At 47.0% G+C, this 27,954-nt stretch overlaps 1 protein-coding gene across 3 annotated transcripts in view; it reads left to right on the top strand.

Annotated features, from left to right (window-relative positions):
• LITAF (lipopolysaccharide induced TNF factor) overlaps nt 1-20,885 on the top strand; it is a 39,443-nt gene extending 18,558 nt beyond the window's left edge. For all 3 annotated transcript variants that reach the window (XM_004057206.4, XM_019012484.3, XM_031002980.3), the window contains exons 2-4: nt 12,169-12,393; nt 15,184-15,340; nt 19,138-20,885. In XM_004057206.4, the coding sequence (XP_004057254.1) occupies nt 12,174-12,393; nt 15,184-15,340; nt 19,138-19,246 (486 nt within the window). In that variant the 5' untranslated portion in view covers nt 12,169-12,173 and the 3' untranslated portion in view covers nt 19,247-20,885. The remainder of the gene's footprint in view (nt 1-12,168; nt 12,394-15,183; nt 15,341-19,137) is intronic.
• Nucleotides 20,886-27,954: the final 7,069 nt, after the last annotated feature.

The following is a 27,954-nucleotide window of genomic DNA, read 5'->3' as shown; positions in this document are numbered from 1 at the left end:
AGATACCAGCTTGGCCAATATGGTGAAACCCCGTCTCTACTAAAAATACAAAAATTAGCTGGGCTTGGCGGCGCATGCCTGTAGTCCCAGCTACTCAGGAAGCTGAGGTGAGCTTGAACCGGGGAGGCGGAGGTTGCAGTGAACCGAGGTCAAGGCACTGCATTCCAGAATGAGACTCTATCTCAAAAAAAAAGAAAAAAAAAAGAAAAAGAAAAAGACAAGGGTGTACCTTCAGTGTCACAAGCAAGCACTGAAGGTGGAGCACTTACACGGTAGCAACTCCATGTCCCCTTTCTTCTCCACACCTGTTGGCTGGAACTGTTGACGTTGTGACATCTTGGGGTACCAGCAAGTTAGGGACTCAGAATCTGCTTGATACCCATGAAGAAAGCCAGTGTCATTTCTGGGGAATGGATGACATCTTGTCCCCATTGAACAAGTGGCTTTAGGGCTACCCGAAGGACCAGGTGATGAGTGTGGAGTGACAAGTATTTCTGAATTTGGTGGGGTGGGGACACTGGGGAGCCTGCTCATGACTCAAGGTTCTGAATGGATAATACAGTGGAAAGAACTACCCACTCTCTCTATTTTTTTTTTTTTTTCGAGACAGGGTCTTGCTCTGTTGCCCAGGCTGGAGTGCAGTGGTGCAAACATGGCTCACTGCAACCGCTGCCTCCCAGGCTCAGGTGATCCTCCCCACTGAGCTTCTTAAGTAGCTGGGACTGCAGGTGCATACCACCACTCCTGGCTAATTTTTATGTTTTTTGTAGAGATGGGGTCTCATTGTGTTGCCCAGGCTGGTCTCGAACTCCTGGGCTCATGCCATCCTCCCGCCTCGGGCTTCCAAAGTGCTGGGATTATAGGTGTGAGCCACTGTGCCCTGCTGGAACTACCCTCTTTATTTTTTGAGACAGAGTCTCGCTATTGCCCAGGCTGGAGCACAGTGGCATGATCTCAGCTCACTGCAACCTCCGCCTCCTGGGTTGAAGCACTTCTCCTGCCTCAACCACCCACATAGCTGGGATTACAGGGGTGCGTCACCACGCCTGGCTAATTTTTGTGTATTTATTAGAGTCGGGTTTCACCATGTTGGCTAGGTTGGTCTTGAACTCCCTACCTCCAGTGATCCGCCCACCTCGGCCTCCCAAAATGCTGGGATTACAGGCATGAGCCACTGTGCCCGGCCTGGAACTACCCTCTTGACATCTTTCCATAGCTGGAACCAGAACTGGAGTGGATGCTGGCCCAAACAAGGGGTCTCTTCCACTGAGTGATGATTCTAGCAGTGCCATAAACTTGCACCAAGGAGAAAAAAATGAACCAACCAGTCTTGTGGTTTGGAGACTGCGGCAGTTTTTCTTTCTGACTTCATTTTGTCCATGTGTACACGCCCCTACACTTCCCTTTCAACCTCTGTCCACCCATGTTTTTGTTGTTGTTTTGGTTTGTTTTGTGTTTTTTTTTTCCAAGACGGAGTCTTGCTCTGTTGCCCAGGCTGGAGTGCAGTGGCACGATCTCAGCTCACTGCAATCTGCATCTCCTGGGCTCAAGCAATTCTCCTGCCTCAGCCTCCCGAGTAGCTAGGATTACAGGCGTGTGCCACCACGCCTGGCTAATTTTTGTACTTTTAGTAGAGACGAGGTTTTGCCATGTTGGCCAGGCTGGTCTCAAACTCCTGACCTCAGGTAATCCGCCTGCCTCGGCCTCCCAAAGTGCTGGGATTACAGGCATGAGCCACTGCGCCCGGCCTGTCCACCCATGTTTTATCCCGACTTGATCTCCTCCTGCCTGGACATCCTAGGGTGCCCTGTTGAGAAACAATACACTGCCCCCAGGAATCCCGGAGGAAATGAAGGACTCCAGGCTCAATTCACGGATTCCAGTTCTTGAGCATATTTGGTGATGTGCTGGCATCTGCACCATAAATCCTCGTGTTACCTTGAGCTGAACTGTGAGACCATCTATATGGAGGCTTGTCATTACATAAACATCTTCCTTTACAAACGTCGTTTTTTCAGATTCTATGTTAGGGCTATTGGAGTAAGCCCTTCCTGCTGTTTCATGTCTACTCCTAAATCTTTTTTTTTTTTTTAACCCAAGGTAGAGTCTTCCTCTGTCCATGTGCCCCCCTACCCCTGCCCAGGCTGAATTGCAGTGGCACTATTATAGCTTACTGCAGCCTCAACCTCCTGGGCTCAAGTGATCGAGGGATCCTCCTATCTCAGCCTCCCGAGTAGCTGGGACTATAGACATGTGCCATCACGCCCAGCTAATTTGTTTGATTGTTAGTAGAGATGGCGTCTCACTATGTTCCCCGGGCCGGTCTCGAACTTCTAGGCTCAAGCGATCCTTCTGCCTTGGCCTCCCAAAGTGTTGGGATTTCAGGCATGAGCCACCACGTCTGGCCTGCTCCCAAATCTTCATGCCTTTCCAGATGGATCTTGGTGTCCTTTTTTCATACCTAGGTATTGATTTCTACAAACTGTTGAAGTGCCAGCGTGACCAACTTGTCCCAGTTTGCCTGAGACTTTCCTAGATTTAGCACCAAAAGTCCTGCATCCAGGGAAAAACCCCTCTGTCCAAGGGAGACTGGGACAGTGGGTCACCCTATGAAGCACCCATAACGTTTTGGCCCTCTTTCTAGGTGCTGGGATGCAGATTTTAGTGTCAGTTCCTGCTCTTATGGGGTCTATGACCAGATAGGAAGACAGACAAGTGAAGAAAACTGCCTTATGACAAATACAGCAAACAAACATGAGTTAATAACAACTGACACATACCAGTGCTTGTGTGTTCCAAGTTGCTCTGGTCCTTTTTTGCAAATGGATTCATTTCAACCTCTCAAGATCCTTATGAGGAAGAAACTATCAGTGTGCCCATTTTACGGATGGGAAACCTGAGGCACTGAAGTCATGCCCTGGGGCATGGGGCGCCTGGAGGAACCCAGGGGGTCTAGCTCCAGAGTCTGTGCCCTTGACCTCTGCACCATATAGAGAGGCTCCAGGAGGAATGAATTCTCCCGGGGGCAAGCCAGAGAGGGCTTCTTGGAGGAGGTGACACGCAAGCTGGGATATGATAAGCGGAATTTGCCAGACCCATCAGGAAGGAGGCAGACGGAAGAAAGAGCATGCCTGTGACATGTTTGGGAACATCCAAGCAAGGCAGGTGTGGCGGGAGATGCCACAAGAGACTGTGTGGTTGGTAGGGGCGCCAGTGCATCCTGGGAATCTTCTCAGTCCCCACAAACCTGGAGCAGGGAGTCGCGCTAGTCAAGAGCACAATGAGGGGTGTCAGAAAGACGCACGTGGCTTGATTTTAGACAAACGGGCCCAGGATGGACTGAACCAAGACCAGCGGCCAATTTAGAGGCTCAGTTTTAAGGCCTTGGCTTGGGATAGTGAGATTAGAGATTTCCAGCAGTGTCTCCTCCCCGCCCCCATCCTGCTTTTTAGTGAAGAGAAAGTCACATAAAGATAACCATTTAAAAGTGAGTAATTCAAGGCCAGGCGCGGTGGCCCATGCCTGTAATCCCAGCACTTTGGGAGGCTGAGGCAGGCGGATCACTTGAGGTTAGGAGTTCGAGCCCAGCCTGGTCAACATGGTGAAACCCCGTCTCTACTAAAAATATAAAAATCAGCTGGGTGTGGTGGCAGGCACCTGTAATCCCAGCTATTAGGGAGGCTAGGCAGGAGAATTGCTTGAGTCTGGGAGGCAGAGGTTGCAGCGAGCCAAGATTGTGCCACTGTACTCCAGCCTGAGCAATGGAGCGAGAATCTGTCTCAAAAAAAAAAAAGATAATTCAGTGGCATTTAGTAAGTTCTGTACTCCAGCCTGAGCGACAGAGCAAGACTCTGTCTCAAAAAAAAAAAAAAAGATAATTCAGTGCATTTAGTAAGTTCATAGCATTGTGCAACCATCAACTTCCATCTGGTTCCAGAACATTTTCATCATCCACAAAAGAACCCCATACCCATTTCCTCCCACTGCTGTACACCCATCCCTGGCCACCAGTGATGTGCTTTGTATCTCTATGAATTCACCTATTCTGGGCATTTCATCTCAGTGGAATCATTTGATCTGTAGCCTTTTGTGCTTTCGAGGTTCATTCCAGGGCTGTCGTGGAGCCGGAATGATCAGTGATGAAACTGCTAGGCTGGCCACCCCGGGCTTCCCGAAGTCTGATCTTTTCCTTTGCATTTAGGATTCAAGGTCATACTTAGCTAGCAGGAGCGATACCATAATCATGAACGTGGTTTTCCCAGGGTGAGGCTTATCCATTGCACTCCCCTGCGATCTCCCCATTAAAAAAAAAAAAATTCAAGATTCGAGCTACAACACTGTACCTTTTGACCTGCAGGTTTGATTTTGCAAACGTTGAATGAACCCCTGTTTTGGGCGCGCAAGGAGTAGGATGACACCCAGGACCTTGTGAGCGCCTGAAGTAGCAGCTTGCACTGGCCTATTCCAGAGAATTCTGAGGCTGTTGAGGCTGAATTGTTTAGAAGCAGATCTGTTGCTGAAAGTGAGGTCCCTCATGGAGTTTACTTCCGCGTCCTGAGGATTCCAGATCGGTGCATTAATATCAGTTAAGGGCGCGGATGATCGCTGGGTCTGACACTGTGGCTTCTCCCTGTGGGTTCCTTGGTTTTTTGCCTCCACTTTTAACAAAACTGAGGCCAGGCGCGGTGGCTCACACCTGTAACCGTAGTATTTTGGGAGGCTGAGGTGAGTGGATCACTTGAGGTCAGGAGTTTGAGAGCAGCCTGGCCAACATGGTGAAACCCCTGTCTCTAGTAAAAATACAAAAAATTAGCTGGGTTTAGTGGCACGTGCCTGTCATCCCAGCTTCTCGGGAGGCTGAGGCAGGACAATTGTTTGAACCTGGGAGGCAGAGGTTGCAGTGAGCTGAAATCATGCCACTGCACTCCAGCCTGGGTAGCAGAGTGAGACTCTGTCTCAAACAAAAATACAAGCAAAACTGAGATGGAGATGCTCTCTGGGTTGACAAGCACGCCCCCCACCCCAACCCTTTGTCTTTTGCTAAGGGCTTGAAGCAGTAAATATGCAGCTTTGGGCACCCTGCCTCCAGGGAAATTCTGAGCTCTCTCAGAATTTCATTGTTTTTCTTCTCAATATGAGAGGGCTGAGCTTTGTGACTTTCCAACCTCGGCTGATCATTAACGTTCTATTGCCTGTTTACTAAGAAGCAGGTCACCTTGAATTGCAAAGTGCCCAGTGACAGAATGAGTTGGAACCCATCATTGGCAGGTATTTTTTGCATGGCATCAAGTATGTGGCATGAAAGTGCACAGTAAACGCACTTTCATGTATTAGGGAGGCAGAAAGAGAGGTGATCCCTCCAGAGTTCAAATGTGTTGCTTCCACTGAGGGTGTATTTTCCTTTCATGATTTTTCTGTTTTTTAAAAATTTCTGGCCAGGCGTGGTGACTCACGCCTGTAATTCCAGCACTCTGGGAGGTCCAGGCGGGCTGATCATCTGAGGTCGGGAGTTTGAGACCAGCCTGGCCAACATGGTGAAACCCTGTCTCTACTAAAAAATACAAAAATTAGCTGTGCGTGTTGGCAGGCGCCTGTCATCCCAGCTACTCGGGAGGCTGAGGCACGAGAATTGCTTGAGCCTGGGAAGCGGAGGTTGCCATGAGCCAAGATCACGCCACTGCGTTCCAGCCTAGGCGACAGAGTGAGACTCTGACTCAAAAAAAAAAAAATTATTATTATTATAATTTTTTGTGTAGAGATATGGTCTCACTCTGTCACCCAGGCTGGAGTGCAGTGGTGTGACCACAGCTCACTGTAACCTCGAGCTCCCAGGCTCGAGCAAATCCTCCCACCTCAGCTTCCTGAATAGCTGGGACTACAAGTTTGTGCAACCATGTCTGGCTAATATATATTTTTTAATTAAAAAAAAAATTTAAAGATTGTCTTTATATATGATTTTGTGACTCTACTTTTTTTTTTTTTTCTTCTTTTTGTTTTGAGACAAGGTCTTGCTCTGTCACCCAGGCTGGAGAGCAGTGGCGTGATCCTTGCTTATTGCAGTCTCAAACTCCTGGGCTCAAGTGATCCTCCTACCTTAGCCTCCAGAGCAGCCAGGACCACAGGCATCTGCTATAATGCCTGGCTAATTTTTGTACCATTTGTAGAGACATGGTCTGAATTTGTTTCCCAGACTGGTCTCAAACTCTTAGGCTCAAGTGATCTGCCCACCTCGGCCTCCCAAAGTGCTGGGATTACAGACGTGATCCAACATGCCTGGGCAAGAATACCTTTCGTTGAGCAAATTGTTGAGAGGTAGAATGAGGAAAACTTTTGGCTAAAAGGGACCCCAAGATATCCCAAGTGGCATATTTATAGATGTGAAAGTGATTCCACAGCTGGGCATGTCAGATCCAAATTCTCCATGGATCAGGAATGCCTCCTTTTCCTTTTCTGTCACCACCGGTCACATTTGGCTACTTAATTTCTGGGCTCCAGTGCAGCATGGAAACGCGAGGCCCTTTGTTCAAAAAGTGTTCGAATTTCTTTTCTTCCTTCTTTTTTTTTTTTTTTTTTTTGAGACGGAGTCTCGCTCAGTCGCCCAGGCTGGAGTGCAGTGACACGATCTCGGCTCACTGCAGCCTCCATCTCCCAGGTTCACAGTGTGGAGAGGCAGGGCACGGTGGCTCATGCCTGTAATCCCAGCACTTTGAGAGGCTGAGGCAGGAGGATCACTTGAGCCCAGGAGTTTCTGACCATCCTGGGCAGCATAGCAAGACCCTGTCTCTAAGAAAAATTAAAAAGTTATAGCCAGGTACGGTGACACACACCTGTAGTCCCACCTACTCCAGAGGCTGAGACAGGAGGATTGTTGGAGTCTACGAGTTTCAGGCTATGGTGAGCTATGATCATGCCACTGTACTCCAGCCTGGGCAATAGAGTGAGACCCTGTTTCTCTCTTTCTTTCTCTCTTTCCCTCTTTTTTAAAAAAAGACATTGTGGAGAGTGTGTGTGTGAGTTTAGGGTGAGGGGGACTAATTGCTGTTCTAAGAGTTTCATAGTTGGGGGGGTGATAAGGAGGGGATGGGGGGTGATGAGGAGAGGGATGGTTGGTGGGTGGGCCTCTTATCCCAGGAGATAAGCCAAATTGAAATGAAGGCGCAAAACAAGGGAAACAAAATGGGACTAGCCCGTGGTGGCATTTCCTGGCCTTGGGGCCTGAGGGAGGGAAGACTGTGGAATTTATTTAGAAAACTTCCAAACCAGCGGTTATGAGTCTTTTTTACTATTCTGGCCTGTTGCTCTTGTTCTTTTCAGAATTATAAATGTGTTTGTGTGGCTGTTTGATCTCAAAGCAATGCTCACAAGAGGCAGTGTCTCGAAATCCCAGAAGATAAGATGTTACCACATGAAAGATGGTCTCAATAAACGGGGAGAGGCGGTGGCCGAGGCCTTAATTTCCAGAACGAGAAACCGGGGCCCACCCATGTTTTAAAGGTCGTCAAAAGAAAGCTCCCGTCCTCCCATCCCCCACACGTGTATGTTGACTCTGTAAAGATGCAGTGTCCTCACTTTGGGAGGAGAGGCCGTGGTTTTTGCAGGAATTGCGCCGCTGCTGAATTCAGCCATTGCCTCTTGGAGGTTTAGGATGCCCCAGGCCTTGTTTTCCCTCAGAGCATTCCATTGGCAATCACGACCAACCATGCTCCTTGAGGATTTCTGTACACACTGGCTTTTTCTGGTCTTATAAGTTTTTATACGAGTCGGTTTTCATCATAAATCGTGGAGGTGGGTCTGGGGCTGTGATAGCGAGTCCTCGACGTTCAACCCGGATGTAGGTCACTCCAGACCCCCAGGGTGCCCTGTCGTTCCCTTTGCTGGAAGTTTCAACAAGGCCAGAAGCAGATGTCAGGGGTTCCCGGGGTCATCTGGGAGGGATGTCAGCTGACTGTAGGGGCAAGCTGGGACTTCTGCATTTCTGTTCCTGTATGTCAGAGGAAACTAGCAACACGCCTCAAACCACTTTACACCGTCAGTCTCAGTGTTAAACCGGAGCCTGTTTTCACAAACACCTCCTGCGATCTCATTACAGCCCCACCCTGCCCTCCTGCTTCTGTGGCCTTCTCTACTTTGCTTCTTGCTCCTCTTACAGACCTTCTGTCTCATCTGTCTTTTCTGGGGTTGGGCCTTTCCTCTTCTCTATAACCTTCTGTGACTCCCATGGCTCATAGCTTTGCTGTGTATTAGGAGCAGAAAGCAAGCTTCATTACATCATTTAAAATTTTTTAGTAGCTACATTTTTTTTTTTTTTTGAGATGGAATCTCACTCTGTGGCCCAGGCTGGAGTGCAGTGGTGTGATCTCAGCTCGCTGCAACCTCTGCCTCCCAGGTTAAGTGCTGGGATTACAGGCCCACGCCACCATACCTGGCTAATTTCTGTATTTTTAGTAGAGATGGGGTTTCACCATGTTGGCCAGGCTGATCTCGAACTCCTTACCTCAAATGATCCACCCATCTCAGCCTCCCAAAGTGCTGGGATTACAGGCATGAGCCACCGTGCCTGGCCACCACATTTAATGTATTTATTTATTGATTTTTGAGACAGAGTCTCACTCTGTTGCCCAGGCTAGAGTGCAATGGCGCAATCTCAGCTCCCTGCAACCTCCACCTCCCGCGTTCAAGTGATTATCCTGCCTCAGCCTCCTGAGTAGCTGGGATTACAGGCACCCAATATCACACCTGGCTAATTTTTGTATTTTTAGTAGAGACGGGGTTTCACCATGTTGGCCAGGCTGGTCTCAAACTCCTGACCTCAGGCGATCCGCCTGCCTTGGCCTCCCAAAGTACTGGGATTATAGTCGTGAGCCACTGTGTCTGGCCTCTTTTTTATTTATTTTGTTTTTATTTATTTATTTTTGAGACAGTCTCGCCCAGGCTGGAGTGCAGTGGCACAGTCACGGCTCACTTGAACTCCTGGGTTTAAGTGATTCTCCCACCTCAGCCTCCCAAGTAGCTGGGACCACAGGGGTGCACCACCATGTCTGGCTAATTTTTAATTTTTTTGTAGAGACAGTGTCTCCCTATGTTGCTCAGGCTGATCTAGAATGCCTGGGCTCAAGCCATCCTCCTGCCTCAGCCTCCCAAAGTGCTGGGATGACAGGTGTAAGCCACCATGCCCGGCCTAGTAGCCACATTTTGAAAGGTACAAAGAAACAGGTGAAATTAACAATACATTTTACTTAACTTCATATATCTAAGCTGTGGTCATTTTAATATACCAATATAAGAAATTATTAATGAGATATTTTACATTCATTTTTTCCTACTAAGTTTTGAAACCCAGGGTGTATTTTTACATTGACATTCTATCCCAAATTGAATGCTAAATTTTTATCAAAAAAACATTTTGATCTATATTCAGTGTTCATCAAATTTACCGTTGAAGAAATGATCCAGATACTCAAGTTGTCCTAGACTTACATAAAAGCTTCCCAATAATTGAATTGTTGGTTTTCACATTTAAATTGCTTAAACTTAAATACAAGTAAAAATTCATTGGCAAGTAAAAAGATGAAAAGGAAGCTAAAAAAAAAAATTCAGTTCTTCACTCACACTAGCTCATTTCTTTTTTTCTTTTAGACATAGAGTGTCGCTCTGTCACCCAGGCTAGAGTGCAGTGGCATGATCATGGCTCACTGTAGCCTCCACCTGCTAGGCTCAAGTGATCCTCCTACCTCAGCCTCCTGGGTAGCTGGGACCACAAGTGTGCACCACCATGCCTGGCTAATTTTTTTAATTTTTAAAATTTTGTAGAGAGAGGGTCTCACTATGTTGTCTAGGCTGGTCTTGAACTCCTGGGCTCAAGTAATCCCACTGCCTCGACCTCCCAAAGTGCTGGGATTGCAGTCATGAGCCCCCGTGCCCGGCCACAAGCCACATTTTAGACGCCCAATAACCTTACGTGACTGGTGGCTGCTATATTGGGCAGCAGATACAGAGCATTTCCATCCTCACAGAAGGTTCTGTTGGACAGCACTCTGATAGAATGAAGTCTTGAACATGTGTTCTCCAAGGGACTTTCAAAGTTTTCTAGAATGTAGCCCCAACGTATCTTTACTTAACTGACTTTCTTTTTATCATGTTCACTCCCCCGCCTCTATTCCACTTTGTTTCGTTTGTTTGTTTTTGAGACAGAGTCTCGCTCTGTTGCCCAGGCTGGAGTGCAGTGGCGTGATCATGGCTCACTGCGGCCTCAACCTCCTAGGATTAAGCAATCCTCCTGCCTCAGCCTCCTAAGTAGCTGGGATTACAGGTGTGTGCCACTACACCTGGCTACTTTTTTTATTCGTTGTAGAGACAGGGTCTCACTATGTTGCCCAGGCTGGTGGTGAATTCCTGGGCTCAAGTGATCCTCCTGCCTCAACCTCCCAAAGTACTGGGATTACAGGCATGAGCCACTGCACCCAGCCCTTTTGTTTTGTTTTGTTTTAGAGATGGGGGTCTCACCATGTTGCCCAGGTTAGTCTTGAGATCCTGGGCTCAGGCTATCCTGCCACCTCGGCTCCACAGAGTGCTGGGATTACAGGTGTGAGCCACCGCACCTGGTCTCTGTTTCCACTTTGAGGTGAATACCCTTTCTTTGGTTCCTCCAGAGAAGTCTCCTCTTTGGGGCTTGGTTTAGAGGCAGGGCTTCTGAGAAGGACTCTACCCTTCTCCCTGCAGTGGGATTAATTGCTGCCTTGGCTTCCCACGAGTTCTAGAAAATGAGGCAGACAGTGTCGGGAGAGGGGAGTGGTGGCTGTGGCTCGCTGCCCCGGAGCCTCATTTCCCGTTTCTCCCGAGACAGGTTTGAATGGCTCTTCTAAGGCAGCCTGAACCCTGCCCAGTTAGAAAAACAGCCACACAAAGAACAGCACTGTGTCTGCTTCCAGCTGCCCCATGGCTGCTGGATCATGGAACATCAGACAGGAGCACACTCTGGGTGCAGGGTGTAATTCTAGGCGAGCAGCAGCTCTGCCAGGACTGGAGGGAAATCCTTTCTTTGCCCTCACAAAAGAAAATGTGTGCCTGGCTGCTCTGGTTCTCATTTTTCAAAATGAGAACTGGAGTCTATGTGTATTTCCTTCTTAAAAAGCTATAACACACAGGCTGGGCGCAGTGGCTCATGCCTTTAATCCCAGCACATTGGGAAGCCAAGGTGGGAGGTTCACTTGCCCCCAGGAGTACAAGACCAGCCTAGACAGCAAAGTGAGACCCCCATCTCTACAAAAAACGAAAACATCAGCCGGGCGTGGGGGCACATGCCTGTAGTCCCAGCTACCTGGGAGGCTGAGGCAGGAAGATCACCTGAGCCTGGGTGGTGGAGGCTGCAGTGAGCTGAGATCACACCACTGCACTGTAGCCTGGGTGACAGATCTTGTCTGAAAAAAATAAAACAAAACAAAAAACAAAACTATAACACACATACAAAAAAGTATATACATTTTAATTGTACAACTGAGATTTTTACAGACTGAACATACCTCTGTAACCAGCCCCCAGGTGAAGAAAGAGAACAGGACCCGCCCCCTGCAAAGGCCCCCTCATACCCCTTTCCAGATTCTTCTTCCTCTCCCAAGAGTAACCGCTCCATGGATTCATTTTGCCTATTTCTGACCTTTATTTAAATAGCATCATACAGTGTGCATTTTGTGGCATCTGGCCCCTTTGCTATTTGTGATAATTTGTGGTTGGTTTTTGAATGCCTTTATCTTTTCCGTTACCTGAAACAGTTAGTGAAAACCACAGTGGTTTAAAAACCAAAAAAACAAAACAAAACAAAACAAAACAAAACAAAACAAAACAACGAAGAAGAAACACCAGATATGGAAGGTACATAGGTCATTATCTGGTAATGGTTTAAGATGTGAAGAAGAAATGACTCTTATTTGGTTGATGTTTCCACTTTGGATTTTCCAGGTTTTGGTGATTTTGGGTAGTAATTATTTACTTTCTGATTAATTCTGGGGTCTTGAAGGGACATTAACCCTCTTCCTAGCTTTTGGACAAAGCTGGGTGGAAGTCATTTTCTCAGAATTTCTGTTTGCCAGAAAGAAAATTGAAGACTTAGGTGAAAAAGAGAGGGAGAGATCAACTGAATATCTTATCTGGTATGTTCTGTTTCTGTTTTAGGTAAAATGTCGGTTCCAGGACCTTACCAGGCGGCCACTGGGCCTTCCTCAGCACCATCCGCACCTCCATCCTATGAAGAGACAGTGGCTGTTAACAGTTATTACCCCACACCTCCAGCTCCCATGCCTGGGCCAACTACGGGGCTTGTGACGGGGCCTGATGGGAAGGGCATGAATCCTCCTTCGTATTATACCCAGCCAGCGCCCATCCCCAATAACAATCCAAGTACGTGTGGCCTCCCAGGCCCCCCTTACCATTCCTTGGCCCTCCACCCTGGGAATCAGGAGAGTGACCGAAGTGACTCTGCCAAAGAGTCTAAGTGAAGTGCCAGTACGTTCCAGTTTTACCCCCTTACCTTGAAATTCCACACACAGTCTTTTAGATTCCATGTTGGTGAGGCTCACAGCTTTTCCGTAATAAAGTATGGTTTAGGATCTTTCCCATGGTCATCATATACGAATCTTTTGGCACATCTCATGGAGGCACAACCAACTTTCTTCTGAGAATGGGAGTTTGTGTCTTAAGGGCCCGCACGCTTCCTCCTGAGGTCTGATGCAGAACTTCTGCCCTGAGGCCAGGGCCGAGATAGGAATAGGGAGGAGAAGAAACCATCCTGAGCAATGTGTGATTGTGTTTTCATACCAGCTCACCCTCAATGCAAGTTGCTCTTCTGCTTTTGAGCAACTAGATGGTCCCTGTCCTTTGGTGCTTCCTTCCGCCCAAGGGTGCCCTGGTATGTCACTGCTTTAGTATCACAGGTAGTGCTGAAAGAAATCTTTAGCTCAGAGAGGGGGCCCGTGAATCAGACTGCCTGGGTTCACATAACCTCCTTGTGCCTCAGCTTCCCCATTTGTAAAATAGGTTTCATCAAGTACCTATTTATAAATATCAGTGAGTTGTTAACATGAGAGGAAGTTCTGTGTGCCAAATACAGAGTACTCGTTTGATAAAAGTGAACTCTTATTGTTGTGTTCAAGTTATTTTGAGCTGGAAGAGGATGAGATAATGACTTTAGATTCTTAGACCATCCTGTGATCAATAAATCGTTTCTTTTTCTTTTTCTTTTTTTTTTTTTTTTGAGACAGGGTCTCACCATGTTGCCCAGGTTGGAGTGCAGTGGTGCAGTCATGGCTCGCTACAGCCTGGACCTCCTGGGCTCAAGTGATCCTCCCACTTCAGTCTCTGGAATAGCTGAGACTACAGGCATACAGCACCACACCTGGCTAATTTTTAAATTTGTGTATAAATCGGGTCTCACTATTTTTCCAGGCTGATCTTTAACTCCTGAGCTCAAACGATCTTCCTACCTCCCTTGGCCTCCCAAAGTGTTAGAATTATCAGCATGAGTCACAGAGCCTGGTCCAAATAACTTATTCTTGAACCCCAAAAACACTTAATAAAATGTATGAACTGGGTGTGGTGGCTTGCGCCTGTAATCCTAGCTACTGAGGAGGCTGAGGCAGGAGGATCACCTGAGGCCAGGAGTTCCAAACCAGCCTGAGTGACATAGTGAGACATTGTCTCTATGAAAATAAAATTAGCCGAGTGTGATGGCTTGTACCTGTAGTCCCAGCTACTTGGGAGGCTGAGGTGGGAGGATTGCTTAAGCCCAGGAGGTTGAGGCTGCAGTGAGCTATGATTGTACCCCTGCACTCCAGCCTGGGCAACACAACAAGACCCTGTCCCCGCTGCCAAAAAAAATTACACATAAGTGCTAAAGTGTGATTCAATACTACTTTTCTGGAAGGAGGGTCTTTCTATGAGTATTACTAAGTTCAGTTAACTCTAGGCAGTAATTTCCCCCTAATTCATTTGTTATATAAATGACATTCTAACAATGTAAAAAGGAACAGAAGGAAGTTGCTTTGACAAAAATATGAGCTTAACAACTGAAGTGCTTGATGATTTTCATCACCCTGGATTCTCTCTCTTTTTTTTTTTTTTTTTTTTTTGAGGTAGAGTCTTGTTCTGTTGCCCAAGCTGGAGTGCAGTGGCATGATCTCGGCTCACTGCAACCTCTGCCTCCCAAGTTCAAGCAATTCTCCTGCCTCAGCCTCCCAAGTATCTGGGACTACAGGCGTGCGCCACCATTCCTGGCTAATTTTTGTCTTTAGAAACAGGGTTTCACCATGTTGGCCAGGCTGGTCTTGAACTCCTGACCTCTGGTGATCCACGCACCTCGGCCTCCCAAAGCCAAGGGATTTGCTGGGATTACAGGTGTGAGCCACCGTGCCCGGCCTGGATTCTCTTCTGATTCTTGCAAATGTTCGAACATGTTTTCACATAGCTTTTTCTTCCTAGCATTATTTTATATTTTCATTTCTTGTATCAACACAGTTCACTAGCTTGTCTTACAGAGTTGGCCTGCATTTCCTGGCTTGGTAAACTCTACCCTTATCATTGGCTGTCAGAGTTTATCAAAGGGTCTGTGTAAAGAGAGTGGATTATTTATCAAGAGCTGCTAGGCACAGTGTGAGGCTGGTTAAAATTTATTTATTTGTTTTTGGGACTGAGTGTCGCTCTGTTGTCCAGGCTGGAGAGCAGTGGCGCAATCAACTGATCCTCCCACCTCAGCCTCCTGAGTAGCTGGGACTACAGGCATGTACTCCCACGCTGGGCTAATTTTTATATTTTTTTGTAGAGATGAGGTCTTGTCATGTTGCCTAGGCTGATCTCAAACTCCTAGGCTCAAGCAATCCTCCCACCTTGGCCTCCCAAAGTGTTGGGATTACAGGCATGAGCTACCGCGCCCGGTCCTCCTTTCTTTTTGAGGCTGAATCATATTCTGGTGGATGGATAAACTTCACTGTGTTAATTTATTGGTCCATCGATGGACACTTGTGTTCCTTCCCCTTTTGGCTCTCATAGATAGCCAAACGATGAACGCATGCTATGAACACAAATGTACAAATACAATATTTGCTGGCATCCCTGCGTTCCTCTCTTTGTCCTGTAGTGAATGCTATTGGCCTTGTTTCCTGAGCAACCTGTGTTTGTCCCTCTCCCTTTCATCAGTTACCGTGCAGACGGTCTACGTGCAGCACCCCATCACCTTTTTGGACCGCCCTGTCCAAATGTGTTGTCCTTCCTGCAACAAGATGATCGTGAGTCAGCTGTCCTATAACGCCGGTGCTCTGACCTGGCTGTCCTGCGGGAGCCTGTGCCTGCTGGGGTGAGTCTGCCTCCCGCTTGGCCCCAAGCCCTCCTGCCCTTCTCTCTGGGTGCTGGCGGGGGTGGGTTCTCAACTGCACCATGCTTGACATTCAGGGCCAGACATTTGTGTTGTTTTTTTTTGAGATGGAATCTGGTTCTGTCGCCCAGGCTGGAGTACAGTGGGGCGATCTCGGCTCACTGTAACCCCCACTGCTCAGGTTCAAACGATGCTCCTGCCTTAGCGTCCTGTGTAGCTGGGATTATAGGGGCGCACAACCATGCCCAGCTTATTTTTAGTAGAGCTGGCATTTCACCATCTTGGCCAGGCTGGTCTCAAACTCCTGACCTCAGGTGATCTGCCCACCTCGGCCTCCCAAACTGCTGGGGTTACAGGTGTGAGCCACTGTGCCTGGCCTAAGACATTTCTTTCTTTTTTTGTGATGGATTCTCACTCTGTTGCCCAGGCTGGAGTGCAGTAGCACGATCCCGGCTCACTGCAACTTCCGCCTCCCAGGTTCAAGCTATTCTCGTGCCTCAGCATCCTGAGTAGCTGGGATTACAGGTGTGCACTGTCAGGCCCGGCTAATATTTTGTACTTTTAGTAGAGATAGGGTCTCACCATGTTGGCCAGGCTGGTCTCGAACTCCTGACCTCAGGTGGTCCACCCGCCTCAGCCTCCCAAAGTGCTGGGATTACAGGCGTGGGCCATCATGCCTGGCCCAAGACATTTCTTTATTGTAGGGGGTGTCCTGTGCATTGTAGGATATTGAATAGCATCCCTGGCCCCCACCTGCTTGATGCTAGGAGCACCACGCTCCCCAGTGTTCTGAACAAAAATGCCCCCTGGGAGGCCAAGTCATCCCTGCTGCTCTTAAGCATATCAGTCCCCAGAAATTGGTCTTCCATCTTTTCTTCTTGCTTATCTGCTGAAACCACGCCCTGCATGTAGGGACAAGCTTCACAGCTGCTTCCAGCTGTGTACAGGGCAATATCCTCAGGGATTCCTTTTTCTTCTAGAATTTCATGACCTAAATAATAATGTTTTGCTCGAGCCCGAGGGAAGCTTTAAACAATCTGCACATTAAAATTCTTCATAGGAATTGCTTCAAAACTTCTTATCCTTTTATGATCCGAAGTATTTTTCCCATTGCCCATGCAGGGAAATTATATAAATATTTATGTCTGCACCAAAGGTATTATGTTTAAAGAGATAACAGTTTCTGTTCTGGGAGAAAAATCTGAGGAAACACAATCAATTTTTTGTTTCCCACCAAGCAGGTAAAAGTAGCTTCCTTATACCTGGCCATGTGAGCCACTCAGAAAACCCCAAGGGGCTCCATTCTTTTCCTTGAAGGAAACGATGTTTGTGAGTTTCAGGAGCCTCATGCAACCGGCACATTCCTCCACATTGTCCTTTGGTGACTTGAGGTTGAGAAGGAACAATATTTCTCTTCCTAACTTCAATAAGAGGCTCAGAGTCCCGGAGAGTTTAGTTAACTTCCTTGAGGTCATGTGTTAAATAAGGAAGGAAGGAGATAAAACAGCTTTTTGGGCACCTGATTCCCCCTCTTGCCCATAGGACTCTGCTGTTGTTTTCATTCTGTGGGCAGAAAATGCTTAAAAAAAAAAAAGTCCATTGCCTCTGGATATTTGTATTAAAACAAATTTTTATCTTTGAAATCAGGGAAAGATGGAATAGAAACTTACTTGTTTTGTTCTGTTTGAGGCTGAGTCTTGCTCTGTTGTCCAGGCAGGAGTGCAGTGGTACGATCGTAGCTCTCTGCAGCTTTGATCTCCTGGGCTCCTGGAATCCTCCCAGCTCAGCCTCCTGAGTACCTGGGACCACAGGTGTGTGCCACCATACCTAGCTAATTTTTAAATTTTTTTTTTTTTTTTTTTTTTGTGGAAGCAGGGGTTTTACTATGTTGCCCAGGCTGGTCTTGAACTCCTGGACTCAAGCAGTCCTTCTGCCTTGACCTCCCAAAGTGCTGGGATTATAGAGGAATAGAAACTTACATTGAGTATTGGCCTCTGCCAGTCTGGCTTTAGAAATTGAGGCAACCTTTCTTTCCCTCCCTTTGTTCCTTCCTTAAACATGGTAGAGTGGGTTTCAATCCTGCCTCTCACTAGCTGTGTGGCCATGGTCAAGTGACTTTACCTCTCTGTGCTTCAGTTTCCCCATCTATAGACGGGGGTGCGGGGCAATAACGCCCACCTCAGGGGCTGCTGAGGATAAAATATGTGTGTGTGCTGCCTGGAGCCGTGCCTGCACCTATAAGCCATAGGTTAGGATTCCTGCTGAATGGACTGACTGCGCTTATTTGAGCTCTGGAAAGCTTAGGCCATAGGAGGAAATTTCTTTCATGAGATAATTTCCTCATCGGAATGTTTCCAAATTCTGCTTTATGTAAACCAGCGTCTTCCTGTGAAAGGTTGAGTTTTAACTCCGTTTTTGGCAAACATTGGTTGTCAGGCTGTCTGAGGTTCCTGCCTGTGTGTGCCAAAGGTGGATTATGTAGGTTAAGAGGCATTATTTGGGGAACTCTACTTGGTTGCTGTAAGAAGCAGCCTGTCTATATGGAAAAGAGATCAGTAAGACGGGGGTTGGCAAAACGACCCTGGAGCCAGGCGCCTGTTTTAAGTTTTACAGGAACACAGCCACGCCTGTTGGTTTTTGGATTCTCTGTGGCTGTCTTCTCATTCCAAGGGCAGAGTTGAGCAGTGGCAACAGAGACGCCATGGCTCATCAGGATGAAAGTATGTGGCTGGGTGTGTGGTGGCTTCCACCTGTAATCCCAGCGCTTTGGGAGGTGGAGGTGGAAGGATCACTTGAGGCCAGCAGTTCAAGACCAGCCTGTGCAACATAGCAAGACCCCATGTCTACAAAAACAAACAAAACACAGCAACAAAAAGACTAAAAGATCTACTATCTGTCCCTTTGCAAAAAAAGTTCACCAAGCCCATCTAAGACTTTGAAAGACTCCCAAATGACCCCAGATTTGAAAATAATACTCAAAGGGGCTCTGTCTGTAGGAGGAGCCTTGGCATTGGCTGGCATGTTAATTTCCTAGGGGTGTCATCACAAATTACAACACACCTAGTGTTTAAAACAACAGGTATTAACTCTCACAATTCTAGAGGCCAGAAGTGCAAAATAAAAATGTCAGCAGGGGCCGGGGGTGGTGGCTCTCGCCTGTAATCCCAGCACTTGGGGAGGCCAAGGCGGGTGGATCACTTGAGGTCAGGAGTTTGAGACCAGCCTGGCCAACACGGTGAAACCCCATCTCTCCTAATAATACAAAAATTAGCTGGGCATGGTGGCATGCGCCTGCAATCCCAGCTACTCAGGAGGCTGAGGCAGGAGAATTGCTTGAACCCAGGAGGAGGGAGAATTGCTTGAACCCTGGGCGACAGAGCGAGACTCCATCTCAAAAAAAAAAACAAAACAAAACCAAAAACTAAAATGTCAGCAGGGCCACGCTCCCTCCTAAGGCTTCAGGGAGAATCATTTTTTGCCTCCTTCAGCTTCTGGTAGGTCCAGGTGTCCTTGGCTTATGGCCTCATCACTCCAGCTTCTGCCTTTGTCTTCACATTTCCTTCTGCCCTCTCTGTATCTCTGTGTGTCCTCTCCTCTTCTTCTAAGGTCATTGGGTTTTAGGGGTCCGCCTGGATAATCCAAGATGATCCCATCTCAAAGTTCCTAATTATACTGGCAAAGACCCTTTTTACAAAGAAGGACATGAACATGTTTTTGGCAGCCAGTGTCCATCCTGTTGTGATCAGTAATGTGCTCCGTGTGTCTCTCTCTCCTCCCAGGTGCATAGCGGGCTGCTGCTTCATCCCCTTCTGCGTGGATGCCCTGCAGGACGTGGACCATTACTGTCCCAACTGCAGAGCTCTCCTGGGCACCTACAAGCGTTTGTAGGACTCAGCCAGACGTGGAGGGAGCCGGGTGCCACAGGAAGTCCTTTCCACCTCTCATCCAGCTTCACGCCTGGTGGAGGTTCTGCCCTGGTGGTCTCACCTCTTCAGGGGGCCCACCTTCATGTCTTCTTTTGGGGGGAATACGTCGCAAAACTAACAAATCTCCAAACCCCAGAAATTGCTGCTTGGAGTCGTGCATAGGACTTGCAAAGACATTCCCCTTGAGTGTCAGTTCCACGGTTTCCTGCCTCCCTGAGACCCTGAGTCCTGCCATCTAACTGTGATCATTGCCCTATCTGAATATCTTCCTGTGATCTGCCATCAGTGGCTCTTTTTTCCTGCTTCCATGGGCCTTTCTGGTGGCAGTCTCAAACTGAGAAGCCACAGTTGCCTTATTTTTGAGGCTGTTCTGCCCAGAGCTCGGCTGAACCAGCCTTTAGTGCCTACCATTATCTTATCCATCTCTTCCTGTCCCTGATGAAAAAGATCTTGCCTTACAGACTTTACAGGCTTGGCTTTGAGATTCTGTAACTGCAGACTTCATTAGCACACAGATTCACTTTAATTTCTTAATTTTTTTTTTTTAAATACAAGGAGGGGGCTAATAACACCCAGTACAGACATATCCACAAGGTCGTAAATGCATGCTAGAAAAATAGGGCTGGATCTTATCACTACCCTGTCTCCCCTTGTTTCTCTGTGCCAGATCTTCAGTGCCCCTTTCCATACAGGGATTTTTTTCTCATAGAGTAATTATATGAACAGTTTTTATGACCTCTTTTTGGTCTGAAATACTTTTGAACAGAATTTCTTTTTTAAAAAAAAAAAACAGAGATGGGGTCTTATTATGTTGCCCAGGCTGGTGTCGAACTCCTGGGCTCAAGCAATCCTTCTGCCTTGGCCTCCCGAAGTGCTGGGATTGCAGGCATAAGCTACCATGCTGGGCCTGAACATAATTTCAAGAGGAGGATTTATAAAACCATTTTCTGTAATCAAATGATTGGTGTCATTTTCCCATTTGCCAATGTAGTCTCACTTAAAAAAAAAAAAAGAAAAAGAAATGGATAATTTCATCTACTGCCTTTACTTGGGGTGAATGCGATTCTTAAACACCTTCATCATGGAACTCTCGGAGTGGGGTCCGTTTTGGTTTCCTGGTGGTGGGTTTTGAAAGATAAGGGAAAGCACATTTTGAGCATGTCTGGGTACCATGGTGCGGATGCTTGGGAACCAGAACTGTTTCAGAGGAATCTAAAGTCTGATTTTAGTTTTCAGAGACACAGCTTGTAAAACATGAGAAGACATGATTTCCAGGACTCAAGCAGCAAGCCAGGATTCTAGGTTGGCTGCTGTGTCATCTTTGAAGTCAAGACAAAGCTGGGCTCGACCTTCAAGGGTCCTCGTTTTGATAATAATTCGGACTAGGGAACTCATGTGAATACTACTATGTAGAAATAAAACCTAGACCTTGAGTGAACATCTGTATATTGGTTGAAAACGATAGTGGTAACCATTGATCCCCCTTCATTTGATGTTTGGAAAATTCCAGTAATTATCATTTTTGCAAGGAATATGGATACCACATAGTACTTTGGTGTTACCTGCTTTTGAAAAATAAAGTCTTTGGTTCACCCGGTGAACTATTTATGAGTTCTTTTGGTGTGAAGAAAGGGCTCATGTTGCATTTCCAGCCATTGCTACAAAGAACCTTTATTTGTTCAGTAACGGTAGAAAATCCTTCCCGATTAAAAACTTCAGACTTGCTGAATATCCTGAAATGTCAAGATGACCGATGTTGAGCTGGGTGGATTTGCTAACGAGTCAGATTTGAACATGAGGCTATTGGAACCCAATAGGCGTCACTGATGGCGGCAAGCCATAGCTTTCAAGTTTTAATAAAATGCACAGAAGAGAACTGTCCCCATTCATTCTCTGAACAAAACATGCTTTGTGAGATGCTAAAAGGAGGGTATTGTAACATGTCAGGAATATGGATGCCGCCTTCCCCCGTCCTTTGCTACCTGATGATACAGCTTCATTTTGCTAGATGCAGGGAAATAATGTCATCTTGGTGTGGCTTACATTGTCATTTAAACCCTAAATTACAGTCTTGAAAACCTGCTGCTTTCCAGATCTTGACTGTGTAGTTTCGGGGCCATGCATATTTAGCAGTTTGGCTCAGATGGTGGCATATACATGATCTCAAGCTATTATTAATTACATATGCAAAGTCTTCAAAACAAGAGCCCTATTTCAGGATCGTAAAAACATGTCTTACGCGGAACTTTCACGTCAGATGCCTGGAGTGTGAAGCGTTCATTGGACATTCCATTTTACTGTTCGAAGTATGGACTTACATATCAAATTAAAAGGCTCTTTTGTTCTGCCACTGTTTGGTGGGGACTTGAGAGCCTCTTGCAAACACTGGTTCACATTCAATTAATGAAAGGGCTTTATACCTACCTACTTGGACCGCAAAGAGGAATTTTACCAATCTGAAACCAAAAGTGGCTGTATATCTTATATTCTGTTATGTCCATCTAGGCAAGGTGGCCTTCTAAGAAGTGTTGGTTTGTGGCTTAACAAAATCATTCAGCTACTGCATCTCTTGAAGCCAGACTTAAGCATATGATGGATTCTTTGCTGACCACAGCGTTACCCGTGAAAATGTTTTCTCTGGGACAACTGGCTTCCCAGTTGCTAACGAGAACCCTTCTGTTGGATACTGAACTATTTATAAACATGGCTTCATATACTCACACCATTTGGCCTCAGTTTTCTCCCCAGTGAGAGCCTGTCGTGTTTGGGATGTTAAAAATCCTTCTCTGACTTTCTGGGCTCAAGATTTCTGTTAGGAGTAAATCTAGACGTTGGAATTTTACTTGCAGAATTCTGATTTGCCTTTTGGTTCCTTGGTCCTCTCCTCCCCGTATGACTCAAATGTTTACAATGAGTCGCCTGTTTTTTTGCAGGCACATGAGTGAATTGGAAGTAGATCTAGCAAGGGCCATGAAAGAGACATCAAGAATAGTTTTGCTTTTTATTTTTTTGAGAGGGAGCCTCGCTATGTCGCCCAGACTGGAGTGCAATGGCATGATCTCAGCTCACTGCAGCCTCCACCTCCCGGGTTCAAGCGACTCTCCTGCCTCAGCCTCCCGAGTAGCTGGGATTACAGGCGCCTGCCACCGTGCTCAGCTAATTTTTGTATATTTAGTAGAGATGAGGTTTTGCCATGTTAACCAGGCTGGTCTTGAACTCCTGACCTGCCCACTTTGGCCTCCCAAAGTCCTGGGATTACTACAGGCATGAGCCACTGTGCCTGGCCTTTTTTTTTTTTTTTTAATCTAAGAATTTTAAATAAGATTCTGGAGCTCGGATTAAAATGAATAAATAAATAAATAAATAGCTCACCACCAAGTATAGAGTCTACTGCATGTAACTCACCACCTTGTAACTGCTCTCTGCAGTATTAAAAAGATGTTCTACCAATTAAATACCTTTTCTCCTTTTCTTTCCCTTTCTGTTCCTTTTTTTTTTTTTTTTTTTTTTGAGATGGTGTCTCGCTCTGTTGCCCAGGCTGGAGTGCAGTGGCACAATCTCGGCTCACTACAACCTCCTCCTCCAGGGCTCAAGTGATTCTCCTGCCTCAGCCTCCTGAGTAGCTGGGACTACAGGTGCGCTCCCTCACGCCAGGCTAATTTTTGTATTTTTAGCAGAGACAGGGTTTCGCCATGTTGGCCAGGCTGGTCTCAAGCCTCTGACCTCAAGTGATCCGCCTGCCTCGGCCTCCCAAAGTGCTAGGATTACAGACGTGAGCCACTGTGCCTGGCCTCAGCATTTAAGTATTCTTAAAGCTCTTAGTACTGCAGTGCCTCTTAAGTGATCTTGGCGGTTTCCCAAATGGGCAAAATCAATTTAATGGGTTCATCAAAAGTCACAGTGCATTACTCATAATAGATCTGAGTATTATTTGTAAAACTTGGATATATAGATGTGTGTGTTTGGGGGAGGGGTCACGGTGTAAAGTAAGTGTGAAGGGTAACATCTGGAAGCCTCTGGTTGGTGTCTGTGGATTTGACATTGTTTATCGTTGATTAACTCCTGCTGTGTTGCAGGCATTGTACAATCGGGGTAGAAAACACGACCCTGCCTAGGAAGAGTGAACAGTGGGCTTAGCGCTGCCCTGCCAACATTTCTGCCCCCTTCCTCTTCCCTCCTTCCTTCTTTCCATCTAAAATTCACCTAATGTTAAAGTACATAATTAGGTGGCTTTTAGTACATTCACAATGCTATGTGACCATCACTTCTACCTAGTTCCAAAACATTTTCATCAGCCCAAAATAATACCCCAAACCCATTAGCAGTCACTCCCCATTCCCTCCTCTCCACAACCCCTGGCACCGATCAGTCTGCATTCTGTCTATGGATTTACCTATAGTGGGTATACTATATCCATGGAATCATAGAATATGTGATCTTTGCATCTGGCATCTTTTGCTGAGCATCACATTTTCAAAGTTCATCCACATGGTAGCATGGACCAGTGGTTCATTCCTTTTTATGGGTGAATGATACTCCGTTGTGTGGATAGACCACAATTGGTTAATCCACTCATCCCTCGATGAACGTCTGTGGTTTCTACCTTTTGGCTATTGTGAATAATGCCGCTGAGAACATTTGTTTACAGGCTTCTGTGTGGACATATGTTTTCAGTTCCCTTGGGTGTATACCTAGGAATGCAATTGCTGGGTTATAGGGTAATTCTACCTGTATGGTTCATTCATTCATTCATTCATTTATTGAGACCAAGTCTCACTCTGTCACCCAGGCTGGAGCGCAGTCTGCTCACTGCAACCTCCACCTCTCGGGTTCAAGCGATTCTCCTGCTTCAGCCTCCTGAGTAGCTGGGACTACAAGTGCATGTCACCACGCCTGGCTTATTTTTTGTAGAGACAGTGTCTCACTGTGTTGCCCAGGCTGGTCTCGGAAGTCCTGGATTCAAGCCATCCGCTTGCCTCAGCCTCCTGCGTAGCTGGGATTACAGGCACACGCCACTACACTCAGCTAATTTTTAAATTTTTTGTAGAGTTGGGGTCTTCTATATTGCCCAGACTGGTCTCAAACTCCTGGGCTTAAGTGATCCTCCTGCCTTGGCCTCCCAAAGTGCTGGGATTACAGGCGTGAGCCACTGTGCTTGGCCTTCCCCTTTTCACTGAAGGTTTTCTTTGTGGTTACATTGGTTTGCCTTTCCCTGCATTAGTTGTTTGTCTAACTTAATGGCCTCCTCATTTTATGTTCTGCCTGCCTTCTGTCTTAAAGTCTTAAATCCGTTCAGGCCTTTATCAGTGAGCAGACAGTGTCCACATGTGTATATGTGAGAGGGGGTGGTCTGGGTGTCTCTATAGGTGTGTGTGTGTGTCTTGGGGGCTGTGTATGGGGGGATATGTAGGAGTGTGTCTGTGTATGTGTGGGTGTGTCTGTGGGTGTTTGTTGGAGGGCCTAGGTGTCTGTCATGTGTGCGAGCTGGGCTCCAGGTGTCTCCGTAGCTGTCTATGAGTGTCTGGCCCCGTGTGAGCGTGCATCCCCATGTGTATGTGTCTCTGGGTGCATGGAGCGTAAGGGGAAGGGGCCAAGCTGCCCGGAGCTGCACTGGCCTGGAAGCCTTCAGTCCTCCAGGAGCGCTGCAAGGACTTTCAGGCCAACGACCCCCAGGGGGAAGACAAATGACTGTTGCCTCACTGATCTCAGGGACTAAAGGGTAGGAATGATCCTTCCATTGTTATGCAGTGTAGAGGGGACCATGCCTGGCCTCCCAACCTTGTCAGTCACGACTGTGTCCAGCTGCTGGTGGATGATTCCAGATGGGAAAGATTCTTGCCGAATCCTGTACAACAGGGCCAGGGCCACTGTCCTCAGACCCCACGCTGCACCTTAGAATCCCCTGGGGGAGGCTGGATGCGGTGGCTCATGCCTTTTGGGGAGGCTAAGGCAGGAGGATTGCTGGAGCCCAGGAATTAAAGACCAGCCTGGGCAACATAGTGAGACCTCGTCTCTACAAAATTAAAAATTAAGTTTGAGCGTGGTGGCTCATGCCTGTAATCCCAACACTTTGGGAGGCCAAGGCGGATAGATCACCTGCAGTCGGGAGTTTGAGACCAGCCTGAGCAACATGGAGAAATCCTGTCTCTACTAAAAATACAAAATTAGCTGGGCATGGTGGTGCATGCCTGTAATCCTAGCTACTTGGGAGGCTGAGGCAGGAGAATCGCTTGAACCCGGGAGGCGGAGGTTGTGGTGAGCTAAGATCACGCCATCGCACTCCATCCTGGGCAACAAGAGCGAAACTCTGTCTCAAAATAAATAAATAGATAAATAAATAAAATTAGTTGGGTGTGGTGGTGTGTGCCTGTGGTCCCAGCTGCTCTGGAGGCTGAGGCAGGGGCATGGCTTGAGCCCAGGAGTTCAAGGCTACACTGAGCCGTGATCGCACCACTGCACTCTAGTCTGAGCAACAGAGTGAGGCCCTTGCTCTAAAAAAAAGCAATGAAAAAACAATCCCCCAGGGGAGCATTTAAAAGGCTCCATGCCCATGCCATGCCCCAGATCAACTGGATTAGGAACTCTCAAGATGCCACCAGGCATCAGTGCCGACCTATCCCTGGGCACAGCCATACTGGGGCCACAGAAAGTCTTTAATTTTATCATTTTTTTCCATAAGAGGGAAAAATGCCTGCATATAATAATGAATCCAGCCTGGATTGTATTTCTCTTTATACCAACACAGTCATAAAATACATGTTTAAATATGTTTTTATGGAGGAAGTGGCCCACTGAAGTGCTAAGGCTGCCCCGATCAGCTGGCAGCTGCAGCGTGGCCCCAGGTCGCTGGCCTGGCCTGGGGGTTGGTGTGAGTGTGTGAGGCTCCATCACTGATGCTGTGGTCCCCAGGGCCTCTGTTCAATCATAAGTGCGTATTGGGTGTGCAACATGTTCCCAGAATGCAGCAGCAAATGGGAGAGTCAGGCTCCTTGCTCTTGGGAATCTAAACTAGAACGTCATCATGTTATGCTTGCTTTGCATATTATGGTAATGTGATCTTGCATATAAACACTTCCTCAAATACTGTCTCCACCAATCCTGCCAAGAACTCTTCCAGATAAAAAGGAAAAACATGATCATTTTACAAGTAAAAGAAAGGAGGCATGGAATAAGTGAGATTTACACAGTTGCCAAGAAATTCATAACAGAGTAACTTCTTCTGGTCCTAAAATTCACCTTGGGCTTGTTAAAAATACACATTCCCAAGCTACATGCCTGGAGATTCAGATTTGAAAGGCTTGGGAAGGGGCCCAGGAATCTGCATTTTTAAGAAAAGGCAGGGTGTGGTGATGCCCGTTGTAGTCCCAACTACTTGGGAGGCTGAGGTGGGAGGATTGTTTGAGGCCAGGAGTTAGAGGCTGCAGTGAGCTATTACTGTGCCACTGTACTCCTGCATGGGCAACATAGGGAGACCTCATCTCTTCAAAAAGAGTGAAAGAAAGAGCAAGAAAGAGAATGAGAAAGAAAAAGAGAAAGAAAGAGAATGAGAAAGGAGTGCCTGGGTGTTTCCTAAGGGCTGGCAAGGTTGAAAAATGTTGTTCCATGGGGCCTGGGGATCAGATCAGCCAGACAGAAGGAACTGAAATCAGGGTTCTTGACCTTGGCACTATTGACACCTTGGGGTAGATCATTCCTTGTTCTGAGTCCATCCTGTGCATTGGAAGATGTTTAGCAGCATCCCTGGCCTCTGCCCAGAGATAGATGCCAGTAGCAGTCCCCAGTTGTGACAATCAAAAATATTAATACTCCAGGCCAGGCAGAGTGGCTCATGCCTGTAATCCTAGCACTCTGGGAGGCCAAGGCAGGTGGATCACCTGAGGTCAGGAGTTCGAGACTAGCCTGGCTAACATGATGAAACCCCATCTCTACTAAAAACACAAAAATTAGCTGGGCGTAGTGGCGGGCGCCTGTAATCCCAGCTACTCGGCAGGCTGAGCCAAGGAGAATCGCTTGGACTCGGGGGCAGAGGTTGCGATGAGCCAAGATCGCGCCACTACACTCCAGCCTGGGCGAAAGAGTGAAACTCTGTCTCAAAAAAAAAAAAAAAAAAAAAAAAATACTCCAGACATCACTAAATGTCTCTGGAGAAACAAAATCAAATCACCTCATTGAGAACACCTGGGCAAAGTGCATGGGTCAAAGGAAACATTTCCAATGTTTGGGGATCGAGTGTCTGTCACTGACCCAAACATGGTTAAAATACACCAATTTCCATAACAAGGAATGCAGCACTAACACATACTACAGTGTGGATGAGCCTTGGAAACGTTATGCCACGTGAAAGAAGCCAGGCAGCAAAGGTCACCTGTTGTATGATTCCATTTATGTGAAATATGCAGAATAGGTGATCCATAGATACAGATGACAAATTGGTGGTTGTCAGGGGCTGGGAAGAGGGGAGAATGGGAAGTGACTGCTTCATGGATCTGGGGTCTCCTTTGGGGGTGAGGAAAATGTTTTGCAGTCCAGGCGTGGTGACTCATGCCTGTAATCCCAACACTTTGGGAGGTCGAGGCAGGAGGGTCGCTTGAGCCTAGGAGTTTGAGACCAGCCTGGGCCACATGGTGAAACCCTCTCTCTACAAAGACATGCAAAAAAAAAAAAAAAAAA

Source organism: Gorilla gorilla, chromosome 18, assembly GCF_029281585.2.
Source record: "Gorilla gorilla gorilla isolate KB3781 chromosome 18, NHGRI_mGorGor1-v2.1_pri, whole genome shotgun sequence".
Lineage (NCBI taxonomy): Eukaryota > Metazoa > Chordata > Mammalia > Primates > Hominidae > Gorilla > Gorilla gorilla.
The sequence above is the reverse complement of the archived record's forward strand: the minus strand, read 5'-3'. Positions and strand labels throughout refer to the sequence as shown.